General features: G+C 41.6%; 1 protein-coding gene and 1 long non-coding RNA gene across 3 annotated transcripts; one reads left to right on the top strand and one right to left on the bottom strand.

Annotated features, from left to right (window-relative positions):
* Positions 1 to 261: 261 nt before the first annotated feature.
* LOC130179078 (myosin-7-like) lies at positions 262 to 12,801 on the bottom strand. The gene is made up of 37 exons (XM_056391819.1): positions 12,586 to 12,801; positions 11,699 to 11,842; positions 10,920 to 11,076; positions 10,786 to 10,813; positions 10,568 to 10,673; positions 10,098 to 10,190; positions 9,925 to 9,988; positions 9,711 to 9,809; positions 9,487 to 9,590; positions 9,174 to 9,312; positions 8,979 to 9,097; positions 8,648 to 8,797; positions 8,392 to 8,562; positions 7,994 to 8,303; positions 7,834 to 7,913; positions 7,536 to 7,741; positions 7,334 to 7,457; positions 7,087 to 7,223; positions 6,733 to 6,988; positions 6,413 to 6,655; positions 5,858 to 6,034; positions 5,619 to 5,764; positions 5,450 to 5,540; positions 4,965 to 5,354; positions 4,429 to 4,555; positions 4,227 to 4,345; positions 3,943 to 4,139; positions 3,678 to 3,861; positions 3,201 to 3,366; positions 2,984 to 3,108; positions 1,968 to 2,276; positions 1,674 to 1,877; positions 1,282 to 1,578; positions 1,075 to 1,179; positions 892 to 987; positions 659 to 793; positions 262 to 395 (listed from the first exon to the last, which is right to left on the bottom strand). Exons 1-37 carry the CDS (start codon positions 12,784 to 12,786, stop codon positions 375 to 377), a joined length of 5,820 nt encoding a protein of 1,939 aa, XP_056247794.1. The 5' UTR covers positions 12,787 to 12,801; the 3' UTR covers positions 262 to 374.
* On the top strand, positions 12,669 to 17,326 carry LOC130179080 (uncharacterized). Of its 2 annotated transcripts, none has more exons than XR_008829229.1 (3): positions 12,669 to 12,807; positions 14,869 to 15,081; positions 16,713 to 17,326. It is a non-coding gene; the product is annotated as an uncharacterized LOC130179080 (long non-coding RNA). The 2 variants fall into 2 exon arrangements; XR_008829230.1 differs by having other exon boundaries at positions 16,710 to 17,326.
* Positions 17,327 to 19,281: the final 1,955 nt, after the last annotated feature.

Genomic DNA, 19,281 nt, shown 5'->3' with positions numbered 1-19,281 from the left:
TCTGGTGCAGGCTGCCAGGTTTGGCGGAATCACAATAGAAATCATGTTTCAAAAGAGTCAAGTCTCAAGTCTGATGAATACCAAGTCAACATCAAGTCCAGGCACGTCTGAAGTCCTCAAATTTGTGACTTTAGTCTGACTTGAGTCAAGTCATGTGCCCCCCCCCCCCCCCCCCCCCCATACAAGATTTCCTGTACAATGTCCTATGATACCACTCATTCTCAAAGAAAAGAGAGAAAAAAATAGAGAAGAATACAATAATGATGTGCAACAGCTTGATGAGATTTTATTAAGCACTACAGGTGGTGAATAGTGATAGTTGAGGGGATCTACAGCACACAGAAGGGGAAAGTATTTCTGAAGGCTCCAAAGCTTCACTCCTCATCAAACCCTTTCTGTTGCAGCCATGAAAAATGGAAGGAAAGAAAACAGAGAGAAACAGCTGTTAGCTCATCAGATTAGTGTTGCTTTAGTACCACAAAGCAATTAACGTAGAGAGAAATTATAGATAATATGGAAGCTCTGCAGTTGGCATAACACAATATGTGATAATAACTGAATAGCAGAGTAGCATACAACTAGCCAAGAGTAGCCAACAGAGGGCAGCATGTGTCAGCATCAGATGCTGTGCACCTGCTACAGAATGCATGCTTCTTACCTTGGAGCCCACATCACGGCTCTTGGCACGCAGCTTGTTGACCTGAGACTCGGCGATGTCAGCCCGCTCCTCAGCCTCGTCCAGCTCATGCTGCAGCTTGCGGAACTTGCCAAGATGAGTATTAGCCTGTTCCTCCTGTCGAAGTTAAATTAAACAAAGTAATTAAAGTAGTTATATTAAACTAATTATAGACTGACACATGAGGACAACACTTCACACATTTCCACACTCACAGCCTCCTCAGTAGATCTCTTGTATGATTTAACTTTCAGCTGCAGCTTGTCCACCAGATCTTGGAGTCGGGCAAGATTCTTGCGGTCTTCCTCGGTCTGTGGAAATCAAGGTTACAAACTTAATTTCCTTAAAGATAATTAACCACACGTGCAGATTAATGAAGGTACCTAGATGGTACAAACCTGATAGGTAAGTTCCTTGATGCGGCGCTCATATTTACGGACGCCCTTCACAGCTTCACTGCTTTTTTTCTGCTCCATCTCCACTTCATTCTCCAGCTCCCTCACCTGGTAAGGGACAAGATTGTGCAGGTAACTTTTTTAATAACTTACTCAACATCACTGCTGACCAAAAATAACTCAAATTACAAATGTGACAGAGATACTCACCCTGGCCTCGAGCTTCTGCACCTGCTTCTTGCCTCCCTTCATGGCGATCTGTTCAGCTTCATCCAGACGGTGCTGCAGGTCTTTAATGGTTTGCTCCATGTTCTTCTTCATACGCTCCAGGTGAGCGCTGGTGTCCTGCTCTTTCTTTAGCTCCTCTGCCATCATGGCAGCATCAGTAATGGCCTTCTTGGCCTTCTCTTCAGCATTTCTGCACTCCTGCAGTGCTTCTTCCACTTCAGTTTGAAGCTGGGATGCATCAGCCTCCAGCTTCTTCTTGTGATTTATCAGGCTGGTGTTCTTTTGTTGTACAATTAAGTCAGTTATTGTATGCAGTATACTATAAAACAATTTTAAAAAAGTAATACAAATTCTAAGTGTAGTATCTGCCATACCTGTGAGTGCAGAAGCTGCACCCTCTCACTAACATCCAGCAGCTCTTGCTCAGCAAGTTTGCGACTTCTCTCAGTTTGCTCCAGAGCAGCCCTCAGTTCCTCCAGCTCAGCCTGAAGCAGGTTGTTGCGTCTCTCAACAATGGCAACGTTTTCTCTCATGTCATCACTGGCTCGAATAGCGTCATCAAGCTGGAGCTGCGCATCCTGTTAAATTTTCAAAGCCTCCAGTTACAAAAATACCATTGTAACGATGGCAGAAAAATGAAAAGTTACATCCCCCTCTTTTTTTTTTACCTTCAGATGCGCGTGAACAGCCTTCAGTTGTTTCTGGGCCTCTGCTGCCTGCCTGTTGGCTTGGCTGAGTTGGATCTCCATCTCATTGAGGTCTCCCTCCATTTTCTTCTTCAGACGCAGAGCCTCATTCCTGCTGCGAGTCTCGGCCTCAAGAGAACTCTGCAGGGTCTCGATGGTCCTATGCAGGTTCCTCTTGCTCTGTTCCATCTCCTCATCTTTTTCAGCGATTTTACGCTCCATGTCTGCCTTCACCTGGTTGAACTCCAGCTGGGCTCTCAGAATCTTCCCCTCCTCATGCTCAAGAGAACACTAAGATAGACATCAGAAGTTTAGCAAATCTTATATATATTTCGCCAAAAATTCTCCAAATTACAGCTTCATTTTGAAACTATGCATATACACTCACCAAGCGCTTCATTGAGAACACCCATACCCCTGCATATTCATATCATACCATCATACCATCAGGTACGGTCACTCAGAGAACCACTCTTTACAACTGTGGTGAGCAGAGAAGCTTCTCAGAATGAACAACATGTCTAACATTGAGGCGGACAGGCAAGAATAGAAATGTAAGGCTGCAGTGGGCACAGACTCACCAAAACCGGGCAGCTAAAGACTGAATATACGTAACCTGGTCTGATGAATTTCATTTCCTACCGAGGTAGCAGATTATAGTGTCAGAATTTGGTGTAAACAGCATAACCCATGGACCCAACCTGCCTTGTGTCAGTAGTCCAGACTGGTGGTGATGTAATGGTGTTGAGGAATGTTCTCTTGGCACAGTACCTATCACTCATGGTATTAAAAGGCCCAAAGTGTGTCAAGTGTTCATGGTTTGAATCCCACAGTCTATCTGAGTATTGTTGCTGACCATGTTTAACCCTTTATGGCCACAGTTCACCATCTTCTACTGGCTACGTCCATCATAATAATACTCGGACTGTGTTCCTAATAAAGTGCTCAGTGAGTGTACACTTGAGAAACTAACTTTGGATTTGAGGTTTTAGTCTTACCTCTGCTTCCTCAAGGGCTGTGTGAATCTCACTTTTTTCCTGCTCAAGCTGCTTACGAACCTTCTCCAACTCATGAATAGTTTTTCCTCCCTCACCAAGTTGCTCAGTGAGGTCAGATATCTCCTCTGTGTATGGAAATAGTTGCATTTCGTTAGCTTTTTTTGGCACCTGCAATGTGTACGGATTGCCTGCTATAACATATTGATTGATATATTACCCTGAAGGTTCTTGTTCTCTCTCTTCAGGGTCTCCAGATGTTCAAGAGATTCTTCATAGGAGTTCTTCAGTTTGAAGAGCTCAGTGCTCAGAGACCTGGCTTCCTTCTGAGAGCTCTCCAGCTCACACTGACACTCCTCATATTTCTGCTTCCACTCAGACAGGACCTAGACATTGAGATACAAGTTGTATGATTTCAAGTTTAAATTCCCACACTGAGCTCTCGACGGTTTAGCAAATGTGCCTTATTTGAGGAAACTATTTGCACTGTAACAACACTTTGAAATCTCAGGTTGTGCATAAAAATCCAGGTTGAAAGCCTTCTTCATCACTAAGCTGTGTAGCCACATGATTCTAAGGAAGTAGTGTATCGATGTACATTCCAAATTTATCGTCCTAAGGAGACAGGAAAACTCCTCAAATCATATAAAAATGGATGTGATTCATTAAAAAGAAACCACACCTCAACCAACTCTACCTTGTCAAAGTTTCTTTGCTTCTTGTCCAGAGCAGCAGCAGCAGCATTAGACCTCTCCACATCCACCATGAGATCTTCAATCTCATTCTGCAGTCTGTGTTTGGTCTTCTCCAGAGAGGAGCATTTAGCATTCACTGCTTCAACAGCCTCCTCAGCATCTTGCAGACGCTGAGCCAGCTTTTTCCTGGATTACAATATCATTTATTCAGAGTTAATTGATTTGAAACTTTGCCAGATTGATTGATTGAAAATCTGTTTTACTCACTTGGCCTCCTCCAGTTCCTCAGTCCTCTGGATGGCATCAGTTTCATACTTAGTTCTCCACTGAGCCACCTCAGAGTTTGCCTTTGACATGCCGCGCTGCAGTTCAGCCTTGGCCTCCTGCTCCTCCTCAAACTGCTCCCTAAGCAGCTCACAGTCATGACGAGAAGACTGCACTGCATGGGCTAATGCATTCTTGGCCTGGATTAACATAGATAATATTTCACTCGGACATGCAACTTTTTTTGAGCCTTACAGATGAATTAACAGGTTTTTCTATCTCCATACCTTTATTTCCTCCTCAAGTTGTCTTTTCAGATCTTCAAGTTGTTGACTGTAGGAAGTCTTTCCTCTAGTCAGCTGAGAAATAAGAGATTCTTTCTCCTCCATCTGTCTTGATAACTCACCTAGAAAGGCAAACGTCTCAGAGTAGCATTCTTCTACAACAACCAAGTTTTTTCATTTGAAGTGAAAAGAGCATAATACGAACCATTCTCAGCTTGGAGCTTAGCTCTCTGAGTGGTGAAGTCATTAAGGGATCTCTGATATTCATCACACTTGCTTCTGTATTCATTCATTTGATCCTCCAGAGTTCTGCTGGTCTTCTCCAAGTTAGTCTTCAAAATAAATATATTATAGTTCATAGTCACTGTTTACTACTATTCAAATGAAATGGGGCAACATTTAAGATAAGTGGCTGAAAAATGTCGACTATGATTATTTTGCTTTTACAAATTAAGCTTAGAAATGCAGAAGATGTTTATGGGTATTTTAACCCATCCTAGTTAACTGCAAAGTGCAGCAGGAAATGGACACATGAAGTAACTTCTCACTTCCTCACCACTGCCATCCTTACTTTCTCTAGTAATAGCAACAAATTTAAGGAAGAGATGTACAAGTAGACAGTTTGCTAATATTGCCTCACTTCTTGGTATTAACTTATGATTCAATTAAAACCAACAACCAGGTTGCCAGTTGGTTCTGCCAGTCTGTAAATTTGTCTTGAGCATCTTCAAGCACATGTACCTTAGCCTTAACCATCTGCTCCATGCTGGCAACCACATCATCCAGTTCCAGTCTGAGCTCACTCTTCTCCTTCTCCAGTTTCTGCTTGACTCTCTGCAGGTTGTCAATCTGCTCCCCCAGGTCAGCAACACTGTCAGCTTGTTTCTTCCTGAGCGTGGCAGCGGTGGCTTCATGCTGCAGAGTGGCCTCTTCAAGGTCTCTGCGGAGTTTCTGGAACTCAGCCTCCCTCTTCTTGTTCATCTCAATCTGGGCAGATGTTGCTCCACCAGCCTCCTCCAGCCTCTCACTGATCTCCTCCAGCTCTCTGGCCAAGTCTGCTCTCTGCTTCTCCACTTTGGCTCGAGCAGCTCGCTCTGCCTCAAGCTCTTCTTCCAGCTCCTCTACACGAGCCTAATGTCAGAACAACATGTTTAAATGTAGCAATGTTTCACAAAATCGTTTACACTTAATTGATGATGATTAACTACTGAATCACTTTGTTTTACCTGCAGCTCTTTCAACTTCTTCTGGAGTTGAGAGATTATGGCCTGTTCATCTTCAATTTTGCCATTCAGCTGACTGATTTCAAAGTCTTTCCTGCAGAATTTTTTTTAGTCAGTGTTGGTTTATTAAAACAAGAGATAATGAATAACTAATATAAAAATGAATCTGTACTTTTTCAGTCGCTCCTCCAGCTGCTGCTTGTCATTTTCTAGATCCATTACAGTCTCCTGGCTCAGCTTTAAGTCTCCCTCCAACTTCCTCTTGGCTCTCTCAAGGTCCATTCGAACCTTCTTCTCTTGCTCAAGAGACCCTTCAAGCTTAATGCAATATGATTACAACATTTGTGAATTGCTTAATTATTAATACTTGGATGATATACTATGTACTATAATTATGATATGGGTACATACATCATCCACTTGCTGCTCCAGCTTGGCTTTGGCCTTGGTCAGAGTGTTGACTTTGTCTTCTTCACTCTGCAGGTCATCCAGTGTTTGCTGATGAGCTTCCTGTAAGGCTTTCTTTTCCTTGGTTAACTTGGCAATGATTTCATCCAGAGCTGCCATCTCCTCAGTCATGTTCTTTACCTGTAAACCATTAAAAGAGGCATTATTGTTTCATTAAGCTGCTAATCTGTGGCAGACTGTCCTCCTGTAAAAGCGGCCGTAGTAATTATGACAAGTCTGCAGTGGGTAGAGGTTGTGGTGGGTGGATGGGTAAACAAAACACAGATATATGACACAGTAGAGCAGTGTTCGATTCTCATGTGACAGTAGCAGTTTATGTTGTTTCGATTATCCATTCGACAAAGTTAGCCACATTGTTATTATGGTAACAATGACAACAAAGGTCTGGTACACATGCCGCCATAGGTCATATCAGAGGATTGATAAAAACAACCTATATGTTCGCTCAGGTTTTGAGGACTTTTTGGTTGTAACAAATGGTTAAGTTAGTTGTTGTACCTTGTTCTCAGTGGCGTGCTTCTCTTTCTCCACTTTAGCCAGAGTTAACTCTAAGTCGTCAATGTCCTTCTTTAATTCAGAGCACTCATCCTCCAGCTTCCTCTTCTTGGCCGTCAGTTCAGCGTTCATCTCCTCCTCATCCTCCAGCCTTTCTGTCAGCTCTTTGGATTTTGCCTCCAGTTGGATTTTGTTTTTGATCAGTCCTTCGCATCTTTCTTCAGCATCACAGAGATTATCTTGCTCCTGCCAAAATTTTGTCTCATTAGCACATACTGTAATAACAGGTTCAAAGGAAAACATCGCTATAGTGCCATTCTCACCGTTTGGACTTGGAGCTGCAGGTCATTCTTCTCTTGGAGAAGTGATACCATTTTTTCCTCTAGTTCCTTCCTACGAGCTTCAGACTTTGCATAAGCTTCTTTCAATTTCAGGAATTCTTCCTTCATGTTGGCCATCTCCTTTTCTGCCTCAGCAGATCTCAGCAGAGGTTTGATCTTAAAGAACAGCTTCATCCAGGGCCAATTCTTGACCCCCATAAAAGAGCGGACATTCCACTGGATCACCAATAGTGCCTCTCTAGAAGGTTTTTTTAATTATATGAAAGGTTTTAGTTAAATGTATAAATCACATACCACAAACCGTTGAATCTTTAATGACCAATATTAGCTTGATACCTGCGTTCCACCATCTTCTGATACTCAATACGAGACAAAACACCACGGGATCTGGCTTGAATAGCAGTGATGATTTTGGAGAGACGCTCGTCTCTCATCTCCTCAAGCAGACCCAGCAGTCCAGCCTTAAAGAACACCTAAAAACAGGGATGGGTGTATTACTTTTTGCCATCTTCTTCCTCATCTACCAGAATGATATATCACTTTTGGTTACTTTTTCCAATGTCAGAACAATTTCAGATGATACCTTGGTGTGTCCAAACTTGTATTGATTGTGATCAATATCCAGAGACCCGAGAAGTTTCTCAGCTCCCTTCCTGCTGTCAATGAACTGACCGTCGGGGATGGCAGCAGGATTCAGGATGCGATATCTAGAAAATCAAGAAAGACTTTTATTTCTATTTTCTTTTGGAATTATACAGTAACAGCAAAATGGCGCGAGATAATACCTCTGTTTGAAATCTCCGTAGAGGATCCTGTTGGGGAAGCCCTTTCTGCAGATCCTGATGCCTTCCAGCACACCGTTACAGCGCAGCTGGTGCATCACCAGAGGATTCTCCATGGCCCCAGGAGTCTTGGTCTCGTTGGGGATGATGCAGCGTACAAAGTGAGGGTGAGTAGACCTCAAGTTGGTCATCAGCTTGTTCAGGTTTTCCTTTAATATGGTGAAGAATACATTTAGACATTGTGGTGTACTTTTATGTACAAACTACCACATCCTAGAATGAGAGGAATCATATACAGTACCCTATGAAGAGCAGACACAGTCTGAAATGATGATCCCTTCTTTTTCTTCTCTTTTTTACCTTCAGTACCTTCACCCGAAACTATTAAAACAAATTGTGCAAGGTTAAAGCTATACTAAAAACCATTGTAATCTCCAAAGAAGAAATTCACACCATTGTACCTGAATCAGCTCCAGCATAATTTGCGAAGAGGATACTCAACAGCTTGAGATTTGACTTCTGGTAGAGTCCTACAACAGTCTCATTCAGAGGATCCTTGTTCTTCACCAGCCAGTTCATGATATTATAATCAACAGTTCCAGCGTAGTGCATCAGGGCAAAATGGGCCTCTGGTTTTCCTTTGACAATTCTGGGCTTCTGGAAGTTGTTGGATTTCCCCAGATGATTGTCATAGAGCTTAGCTTTAAAGGTGGTATCAGAGGCTTTGGGAAACATGCACTCCTCTTCAAGGATGGACATGATACCCATGGGCTGAAGAGATGAAAAAATCCATGGTTTAGAAAACAGACCACATTTTTATTTATTGTATTCATGTCTGAACATTTAGCCTGTCCCTCACCTTTTCAATCAGGTCAATACAGGCCTGCAAATCCATACCAAAATCTATGAAGGTCCATTCAATGCCCTCTTTCTTGTACTCTTCCTGCTCCAGCACAAACATGTGGTGGTTGAAAAACTGTTGCAGTTTTTCATTGGTGAAGTTGATGCACAGCTGCTCAAATGTGTTGAACTGGAAAGCAAAAAAAGACCAATTTATTTATTATCTAATGATTCTTATTATGTTTAAAGAGGTCTGGTTTACTGTAGTCACTCACATCAAAGATCTCAAATCCAGCGATGTCCAGCACACCAATAAAGTACTGGCGAGGCTGCCTGGTCTCCAGTGACTGGTTGATTCTCACCACCATCCACAGGAACATCCTCTCATAAACAGCTTTGGATAGAGCTCCAACAGCATAGTTCACCTGGAGAACAGAATTACATTTAAGCTTATGCATCCAAATTAATTTTTGTACACTTTTTTTCTTGCAAATATTTAGCCTCTGCAACAGAAGCCAGGCAGACAACACGATCTGTTCCTTAATCAGTGTAGAGCATTTCCCTCATGGATAACAAGCTTTTGAGACACATTTTCTAATTTCTTACCTGGGCGACAGTTTGTCCTTTGGTGACCCACTCATTTCCTACTTTGACTCTTGGGTGACAGAGACCTTTGATGAGGTCAGCAGAGTTCAGGCCCATCAGATAAGATGATTTGTCAGCATCTGAAGAAGGAAAGGAAATACTGTGAAACTCTCTGCATTTGTTCTGAGCCGGCCTGACAAACAGAGCCTCTCTTACCTTCAGTGCCATCAGCCTCTGCCTGCTCCTCTCGCTGCTTCTGCTTGAACTTCATGTTACCATAATGCATGATGGCACCAGTCAGCTTGTAAACAGAGTTCTTTTCCTCTTGAGTGAAGCCCAACACATCAAAGGCGCTCTGTGGGAGAGCACACGTAATAAGTTCTCAACATTGATGTGGATAGTGTAATTTTGATGAAATAATAATTTGAGAACTTAATAACTGTCTAAATTTCACTAACTCATTCAGTCATTGTGATTAAATTTGAGTTAAATGTAAATATCTAAAAAGAGTAATGAGTGAGAGCCTGACGTCTGTTGCCATCAGTTCCTCTGAATCATTAATGGAGGCCACTTGGGTTTCCCCCTGAGAGATGAAGGCATAGTCATAGGGATTGTTTGTGATCAACAGCATCTCTGGAGGACACACAGAGAGGGTGAGGAAAGGTCAGACTGATGGACACATTACCACAATACAAAGCCAATGGCAGCCTGGTGTTTTCTTTTTACTTTTTCTTCCCTATGAACTATACTAACCCAGGAGTTCAGGCTTCTCGTTGGACAGAATCTGGTAGAAAATATGGTAATCCCTCTCAGCCTTGAGCTGGAAGGTCACACGAGACTTCTCCAGAAGGTCTGACAATTGACAAATACAAGTGAGGATACTGTCAGGAGTTAAACCAACTATATTACGAAACATAAATAGTATTTCTATAATTTGTGTAAGTATGATAAGCATGTTTGTTCTTACAGGTTTCAATATCAGCAGAGGCCAACTTTCCCCTGGTATCAAAATGGATTCGGATGAATTTACCCTGAAAGGATAAAGTTTACTTTGATATCTGCTCCTGCTACTGATTGTGTTTTCATGGGAACTGGATACATAATGATGACAATACAATCAAACCAAGATTAGATACTCACAAATCTAGAGGAGTTGTCATTCCTGATGGTCTTGGCATTACCAAAGGCCTCCAGAGCAGGGTTAGCCTGGATGATTTGATCCTCCAGGGTTCCCTGTCACAGAGGAATACTGTCTTTAAAGCTACACGAAGAGACTTCAGCAGCCTCTGGTGGCATCATGTGATATCATTCCATTTTTTGAAAGTTTGATTAACCTCTTAACCTACAAATGATGTAACACAGTTGCCATTTTCAGTGAAAAACTAGGAAAGACGTTTTAATGAATTTGTGTTTTTTAAGTTGGATTTGTCACCAATGCACTGAGCAAATCTACAGCTCTTCCATTTTAGTTAAAGAAGATAAGAGATTGGTGTTAACACTCTTCTCTTCTCAAATTTTTGTTGTACACTTATGTAATCTGTAGTTTTACCCAGTTTAAGGCTCAACAGAACCCCTTCCAACAAATCACACATTTGACAGAGCTTATTTACCTTGTCTTTGGCATTGGGGTCTTTCTTAAAGTTTCCAGCTGCAATACTTGCAAAATACTGGATGACTCGCTTTGTGTTGACAGTCTTTCCTGCACCAGATTCTCCACTGTAATTGCAAAGTCAATGATCAATACTTACAGTGGTAAATGTAGAATGATATTTCATTTCAGAGCATATATACTGTCATGGGTGCTTTTTAAGTATAAGATATTACGCACGTGATCAGGATTGACTGGTTTTCACGGTCTACAAAAAACAAAGATGCAGAGTACAATTTTGTTAATCAAGTTTCAGCATATGTTATGTGTAATAAAAGTTACCCAAAACAAATATCTGTCTTATCAGTCTGTACCTGCCAACATGTACTGGTAGGCATTGTCAGAGATGGAGAAGATATGAGGAGGAGCTTCAGTTCTCTTCTTTCCTCTGTAGGCAGTAACCACATCTTGGTTGTAGACTGGCAGCCACTTATAGGGGTTGACAGTCACACAGAATAGCCCAGAGTAGGTCTATGAGAAAAACACAGTCATTTCAACGTGGTTACTATTTTGGCATCAGATCTTTGCCATTTATAAATTAAAACTTTGCTGTGTTTTGATTCTATTTCCCTCTCCACAACCCTAAAAGAGCCCCGCCCACCTGGACCCACCATCCAGCCTTGCAGGATTTGGTTTCTCTGTGTGTTTTACCTGAAATCTGCTATATTTTTTTCGATGACTCGGAAAACAGTCAGCCAATCAGAAGAGAGGCACAGAGCCTCCTCTCTTCTGATTGGCTCACCAACCTGTTGTTACTAGAGCCCTGAGAGAGAACATTTAAAACTACATTGAGATGATTTTTTTGTTCTTTTCCACAGACCAGAAATATATCTTCTTATAGATCAACACTTGAAACCAGAAAGGTGTTAAATATGGAAACTTTGAATGGAAAACTAATGCCTATAGAGCAATATTAAAAAATGCAAAATTAAACATGTACACATTTTATATGAGCATAAATATACTGTTATATGGCATCTAGATAGGTTTGAGCAAAAGGTTCATTCTACACAGTTTGAGTTTGTGCAACCAAATTTTTATAAACCATGCTTTGAGAAGGAATGTTTATTGGTTATTGGCTTGATCTACTCACATAGATCATCCATGCTGCATAACGTTCTTTGAGGTTAAACAGCACAGCTGGTTCATGGAGGAAAGTCAACATGGCCATGTCCTCGATCTTGTCAAACTTTGGAGGATTCTGTTGCAGGATGTCACAGTCTTTGACGGTCACAGTCTGAGGAAAACCAACACAGGTTTCTGATTAATATGTAATGGTCAAACAATTTTGACATTGAAATGTTCTTTTTATGAGTTGTAAGAAAACATTCAGGCAACGTTATTATCGTCAACATTGCCAGTGTAGCATTACAAAGCATTGCCACACATTGTTATTGCCAGATGGCAGCAATGCCTCATTTCATCACTCAGCTGCTCAGTGCAGTGACTGGAGACACTTTAATTGCAGCAGTACTCCGGATCCCATTTGAACTTGTATTCACACTCACTTAAGGATAGACAGTTTAAATTACACATAGATTTACACTCAGATTAACACTTGCTCCCCAGTCAAGGACTCGCACATAGACTCACACTCAAACTTCTAATATGATATAATGTGTTTCTTGTGCCGCTCTAACTGGCTTGGTGACTGGAGTTAAACCTGTTAATCAAAAGCTAAATAGATTCAGTTATTTTTCACCGCACTTGAGAATGAAGTGGAACAGTCTCTGGTTCTGACTGTTCGTAACTTCTTACATGCTGGGTATGTTAAGGCAACAGTTACATTTATTTGACATTAAATAATTACCTTTTTGTTGTGAATTAGTGAATTCACAAAGATATTTGGGAGTCTGGAATAACTTATATTGTTATAGACTTTTTTCCGCTTGTAATTTAATCATTGCACCTATGATAAGACCATCACATGCTGTCAAAAATTAAAACTAAATGCCTGAATGGTAAATTGTAACCACTGACCTTCCCATTCTGTGTCTCTACAATGGCCTTGTCTCCTTCTCGGCTGGAGATGGTTCCCTTCACAAACTCTTCCACTGGATCCGGGACAAAGCATTCCTTCTTTATGTCGAAGGGACGCATGGAGGCCTCCATACGCTCCCTGTCCGACTTCCTCAGGTACGAGGCAGCTGCCCCAAACACAGCCATCTCTGCGTCCCCCATGGCTGCACTAACATACAGTCGGTAAGAGATGAGTAAGGCTTCACCCTGTCTGTATCTGACAGTTTGCCATCACATCTGTTTCAAGCAAAAACTATTTTTCTTCTAATCTTATTTTTCTTTCTTCACTCTTTTCCTCTCCATTTGGATTTTAACTGTTTCAACTTTGAGAGAAATTTGACAGTTTCCCTCATGGGATCAATGAAGTTTATCTTTTTATTTATCTAAACAATGATTGTCTAAAACCCCTCTGTCAGGATCCATAGGCTCTTATATGTACTGATGAGCTACAGAAGAATAAAGCCATCTTAGATCAGTCTTTAGCTCTATAATATTGCTAAGAAGACACTAGGAACAGAGAATTTACCTGTGAGTTCAACTCAGATGACAGATGAGCTCAGGCTGCGGAGATTAAACCAGTGATCCACCTGCAGTGGACAGAGAGAAATGTAAGTAAGACATTCTGAGTAAAACATCAGCATGAGCTTACTCACATCAGCATCAGTGGGAGTTAGAGGTCTCTTGTTTTAGGATGATTTGTCTAACCTGGTCCTGGATTAAGTATACCTACTGGCCTTTTAACAAATTATGTCATACATCTTGTTAGGCATGTATGTCACTCCTGTTTTAACTATGTTTCAAATTTAAAAAATTGTTCCTTCCTATCACCTCTATTTTGTAAAATGAGAGAAGTTGGAAAATATTTTCCCTTCGGTTTAGGCAATAGAAAGATAGCGTATGAAAAATGGAATCTTTGAATACAAAATACAAACTAGTTGTGCAGACTTACAAAGGCCAGGTGAAGAAGAAGCAGCTACTAGACCTGTAGGGTAGGCAGGAATCAAATATATAACCCCAGATAACCCTGCCTTACAAGGCCAAGGGCACCACCCTGACCTGTTTACTAATACACACACACAACACACACACATCAACAGGTACACTACTTCCATACACACACACACACGCCCACGCACACACTCTGTGGTAATCGCCATCACTTTCATCGTGACAGGGCCCTCTATGGCTCTCATGATGTCTGGCTGCCCTCTCTGCTTGTTTGTCACTACCTCTCATGTCCAAATAATGTGATTTTATGGGAGTAGCGCCAGGAACTTTCTCCAGCATAACTCGTCCATGACTCACATAGCACAAACTACTCTATCTCTAATTCTACCACACTTTTCTTTTTTCTCTCAACTCATGTGTTGAAAAAAATTTTCCAAGTGAGGACTGGTCGTGGACAGAAACCAGATTCCATTTATTGCCTGTGAGGAGAAGTAAAGTAAATATACCTTATCTGAAGTTCAGATTCATTTTTAATTTATTCATTAATGTGGTGGCTCCCCACTAACAGCCCCATTATGTAGTATGTGGGCAACTGTGACCAATGGTGTCACAGTTGCAATAATTAAGTGTCAAAACATTTCATTAAATATTTCATCTTTCTTGGACATCGACCATGACCTGAGTCATCTTAAAGTCGTTTGTACCTGGATCAATACACCTCCATAGCTTTGCACAGCAGGCATATGCACCATCTCAAAGGACCACCTCAAGGTCGAGAATCAGTGATTCAGAACCACAATTCACGGACCACCAGGATCCTTGTCAACACGGGAGACTGACCCTGAAATCACACTGAGACCACTTGTAGACAAGAGGGCAAATCAAGATCCTTTGTTTCTATGCCACTGTAAACTGCATTCCAGCATCAGCTGCTCTCAACTTTCAGTCTATTTAAATATCTCATTTACTCTGATTTGTGGTCACCAAGGTACCCAAGCACCTTGGGTGGGCCAGTTAAGTTACATGTGGTCACGACTGAGTAATCAAGAGGGTGATTGATAGGAACAATCTTTCTGATCAACGTCTGAGTGGTGGTGGTGGTGGTGGTGGGGGGGTCTTATTAGACATCTGTCCTCATGGACTGTCCGTAACAAACACCATGAGATGAGGCAGTTGATAAGTTTATCTGGTAAGAACATTTTAGGCTTTAGATTTGTGATCAACATACCTTACCTCTCTCTCTCTCTCTCTCTCTCTCTCTCTCTCTCTCTCTCTCTCTCTCTCTCTCTCTCTCAGCTGTCATTGCAGTCTATGCCGCTTACCAGTTTACCAACACCATGTCCAACATGGCCTCCAAGCACTGGAAAGATCCTTCGTCCTCTCGGCGCTCTTCCCCTGGCTTGTCAAAAACCCCAGATCTTCAATGAAGCCCATCTTCGATGACCTGGCATCCCAGCTAAATTCCTCCCATGCATCATCTTGCTAGCTCCCCTCCTGCATCTGCAACAGGTAGACCATTTGTTCTGCCACTTCCATCAGAAAACAGTCAAAACATTTTATCATCTAACAAAATCATGGACATCTGCCAAGTGCATGCACCAAACCTTTGTCCAAACCTTCCAGTCCAGTTGAGTCTTCCCCGCTCAACTGGGCTGTCATGGCTGTCAGGTGTTCCACTTTAACAACATCTGCAAAAATCTTTAGGAAAATGTCTGCACTTGTGTTTTTCCCTGTGTAGCCTGTACAGGGAACCCTGTACCCTCACATCGTATGTCTTCAAAATCCATCCCAGAAGCAAGGGAGAAATGTTTCCAAGACATTTTAAAACAGCATCCATCAACTCCTATTAATATCCAAGCCCTTGCTGATGATCTGCATCCCATCCTCAGACTTTTGTCAATTATCAGACTTTTTGTTAATAAAACTGGCAATTCGGGGAGCACCACCAATGTCACGGCCCTGTCTAAGGCTCCCTAGGGGGGGATCTCAGATTGTTGGCTACTTTCAGGGCTCTATCCCAATATATCTCTTGAATCAATTAGCTCAACACGAAAGTCTTTATTAAATATAGCTTCTGCGTTCATGTTACGTTGTGTCTTTCCTGATTGAAATGAATCTAAAGACCCTGCTGTGAGGCAACAGTCCACTGCATCACTGTGCTGTCGAACCAACACAGACCCACTTCCTTCTCAAGTGGGAGGTGCCAGACATCTAGAAGGAGCTCTGGGATGTGTTGTTTTTGCTCCTGACAAAAAAAAACAAAACAAGTTCAGACAGGAGTAGGTTGCTATGTTTGGTAGCAAACAGCTGCACCCATCACATGTCATTGGACTGATTTGCTGGTCTATTTAAAGGCCTTTGTTACTTCTCAGTAAATTCCCACAGGGGGGTTATTCACAATGCCCCCTGGTTATAAAATAGTCCATGCTACTATTATGAATTACTGCCATACGGAAAAACTTATGCAGCCAAACCAGCAAAACCAATATAACCAACACTGACTTCAATATGTATATCCATGTGCACAGTAACTTGAGCATAAGGTGTTTAAATCAAACTAACTACTGCAGACTTCTGCCTCTATTGTGATCTTGGCAGAAACTAGACAGAAAGGTGTTGCATACTGTCACCAGGTGCTAATTGGCTTTCAGATCACTCCTTCCTTAACGACAGCAGGGTTAAGTGGTTGGGTGATAACTATAAATTAACACCTGTCTCAGTCAGGCTTTAGGTCTATTGTATACACTGCAGGCTGGTCAAGTTACATGTGGTTGGCATCTTGTCGGCAACTATTGCTAACACTTCAGTGGCAACTCTGTCATGACCCCCTTCATGAAGCCCTGTGGGCCGATGAAATACAGCTGACACACACGGACAGAAATGACTGCAGACTGATGAAAGTTTAAATTTGCCTACAGCCAGAGTCTGTCACAGTAGCTGTTCAGGAGCAGCTGTTTCAAACATTTAACAGTGGGAAATGCCTGGCTTCTGACAGCTACATGCTTGTTAGCTACGGTATCTGAAGTGAACACAACTTTAGCATTAAAACGTGTGTGTTCACACTTCACGAGAGCTAGCTCAAATTTCTTCCACTTTTTTTTTTTTTTAATGAGCTAATCTGAGCTTTTCTTTTTCAGTAGAACCTCATCTTATCCATCCATCCATCCATCCATCCATCCATCCATCCATCCAAGATCCATCTCCAGCCCCAAGTCATTAACACTTCCCAAAGGAAATGAATGACTGTATACTACTGTACAATCATTGATAGCTTTGTTTTAATTAAACAGTCTGACTCCCCTGGTCTGTACTAGCTCTTAGTCAGCTGCTAGGCACCAGCCGAGGCGACTTGCTGAAGGAGCACTTATATGGGGCGTTAATTGAATGGACATATTAGCTTAGGTCCATTGGGTCGTTTACTGAGGAACATACAGTACATCAACAGTTTACAGTGTAATAAATTGAAAAAGAAAAACTGGATGTTAATGTGTAAGGAATTCGAGTGTGAGTTGTAAAAAGTACTGCTGTTGTGAAAATTGTTTGCACTATGATATTTAAGATGGAAACTAAAAGAAACTTCTTGTCACTTGAGAGAAAAATGTTCACACTGAGAAAAATGCTGATGTTGAAATTTCTGACTGTTAAACTGTCCTGTATTGTCCTTGTATTTATGGAAGGTGAAAGCAAATACTTGTTATGATAAATGAAACAGGCCACCAGGTATTACTGTGTAATAAAGTGTGTGTCATTTCAAAGAAAAAGGTAGTAGTGTTTTATTCGAATGACATTCGATTACGTAACTGTGGGCTGATGAATATCTATCAACAATTCTTGATCATGTAAGTAAAAGAAGAGAGACTCAGAGACTCTGACCAGATTGGAGGTGTGGGTAGAGTTACTTTTATTTATTTAACACAGTAACAAAGAACATCAGAGTAACAGCTAAAGGCTAAAAGGAAACATTGGAGCTGGTTCACATCTCTGTCCATGAGTCCGCCATATGCAAAGTTTGCCAAAGAGCAGCTTGACTCTCCACAACACTTCTGGGAAAATGTTGTAGACTGATCAAACAGAACATGCAGCACTGTGTATGGTTTAAAAAGGGGAACTGCACACCAACATGAAAGCATCATCCCAGAGGCCTTTGCTGCCTCTGGACCTGGAGAGCTCCACATCATCAAGGGGAAAATAAATTCCCAGGTTTATCAAGGTCTCTTCTAGGATCATGTCAGGATGGCTGTCTGCATGCTGAAGCTCAGGAGAAGCTGCTGATGCAGCCAGACAATGACCCTAAAAATCAAAGAAAATCCAGCTTCTAGAGTGGTCCAGTCAGAGGCCAGACCTCAGTCCAACAGAGATGCTGTGGAATGACCTGATGAGAGCCTCTCACACATCCTGAGAATATGTCAGAGCTGAAGCAGCTCTATAAGGAAGAATGGTCCAACATGTCTCCTGAACATTGTGCAGGTCTCATCAGAAGGTACCAGCTGAGAGCTGGTTTCAGGTTATTGGAGCAAAAGGAGGTTCAACCAGTTATCAGATCCAAGGGTCACTGGCTGTTTCCACCAGAACTGAGACTTAGATGAAAATCAGATCACATTTCATGACCAGTCAACCAATCAGAATCCCAGGTCGTTCCAAAGAGTTCACTGACTTTTTTCTTTATTATTATTTTTTCTTTATTGACAGTGCAGTAGAGAGACAGGAAATGGGGAGGCAGAGAGAGGGGGAATGACATGCAGCAAAGGGCTGTCCGATGCGGGACTCAAACTGGGGCGGATGCTCAACCAACTAAGCTACTTGACGCCCCCGAGTTCACTGACTTTTTAGTGCCACTTTGAGTATCTCCAAATGAAATCACCTGAGATTAAAGACCATGGATTCACAGTTTTTTCCCTAATAATTTTTAATGTATGAATGACACATATCCTCTTGGTTATGGCAAGAAGGAAGAATCACGAAGAATCTCATGAACACAATATCTCAGTAACGCCTTGAGGGAATTTCTTTAAATTTGGCACAAACATTCACTTGGACTCAAGGATGAACTGAACAGAATTTAGTGATCAAAGTTTAAAGTTCAAGGTAGCAGTAGCCACACAAAACACATTTTTCGCCATAACCCATGAATTCATACACTAATTATGACACAATTTAACTCAAATGTCTAACAGGATAAAATGAAGTGATGACATTTTATATCCAAATGGTCAAAGGTCAACTTCACTGTGACATTATAATGTTCTGCTAAAACACTTCTGGCCATTATTCCACGTCACACCTGAGAAAGGGGAGATTGTAACTTATTTGACATATTTCTTGCAACCTGGCTGATTAATGGCAGCATACAACTCTAAGGTGGTAATTCTAGTTTTCGAGTGTTATTGATTCATCATATACCAACTCTAACATCCAATTAATGTAAACAATGGGCGCATTTATAATATACGACACCAACTCATCTGGTTACCACAACACTAGGAATGAGATAAAAGTCCCCGTCCACTCCTAGACAGTGAGAGCTCTATCCATAGAAAGCTGCACTCACCATTGTTCCCTCATCATTGTGGTATTAAGTATGTGTGCAGTTTATTAATACTCTGGGAGTGATGGATATTAATAAACCTTGTGTTTGATACCTCGCCTGACCTCGCTGCCTTCCACTGCATAGTCAGACCACACAAACATTGTTTGAGCCTCTTTCCTGGT

This window comes from Seriola aureovittata, chromosome 12 (assembly GCF_021018895.1).
Source record: "Seriola aureovittata isolate HTS-2021-v1 ecotype China chromosome 12, ASM2101889v1, whole genome shotgun sequence".
Lineage (NCBI taxonomy): Eukaryota > Metazoa > Chordata > Actinopteri > Carangiformes > Carangidae > Seriola > Seriola aureovittata.
Note: the sequence above shows the minus strand (reverse complement) of the source record. Positions and strands in the feature narration are given on the sequence as shown.

What these genes read in the sequence shown, in the direction of transcription:
- LOC130179078 (XM_056391819.1), bottom strand. Translation starts at nt 12,786, where the DNA reads ATGGGGGACGCAGAGATGGCTGTGTTTGGGGCAGCTGCCTCGTACCTG. An exon ending in CTGTTCACGCGCATCTGAAG is followed by an intron (nt 1,878 to 1,967) that starts GTAAAAAAAAAA and finishes AAAATTTAACAG; the next exon opens with GATGCGCAGCTCCAGCTTGA. An exon ending in GCCGTGATGTGGGCTCCAAG is followed by an intron (nt 396 to 658) that starts GTAAGAAGCATG and finishes TGGCTGCAACAG; the next exon opens with AAAGGGTTTGATGAGGAGTG.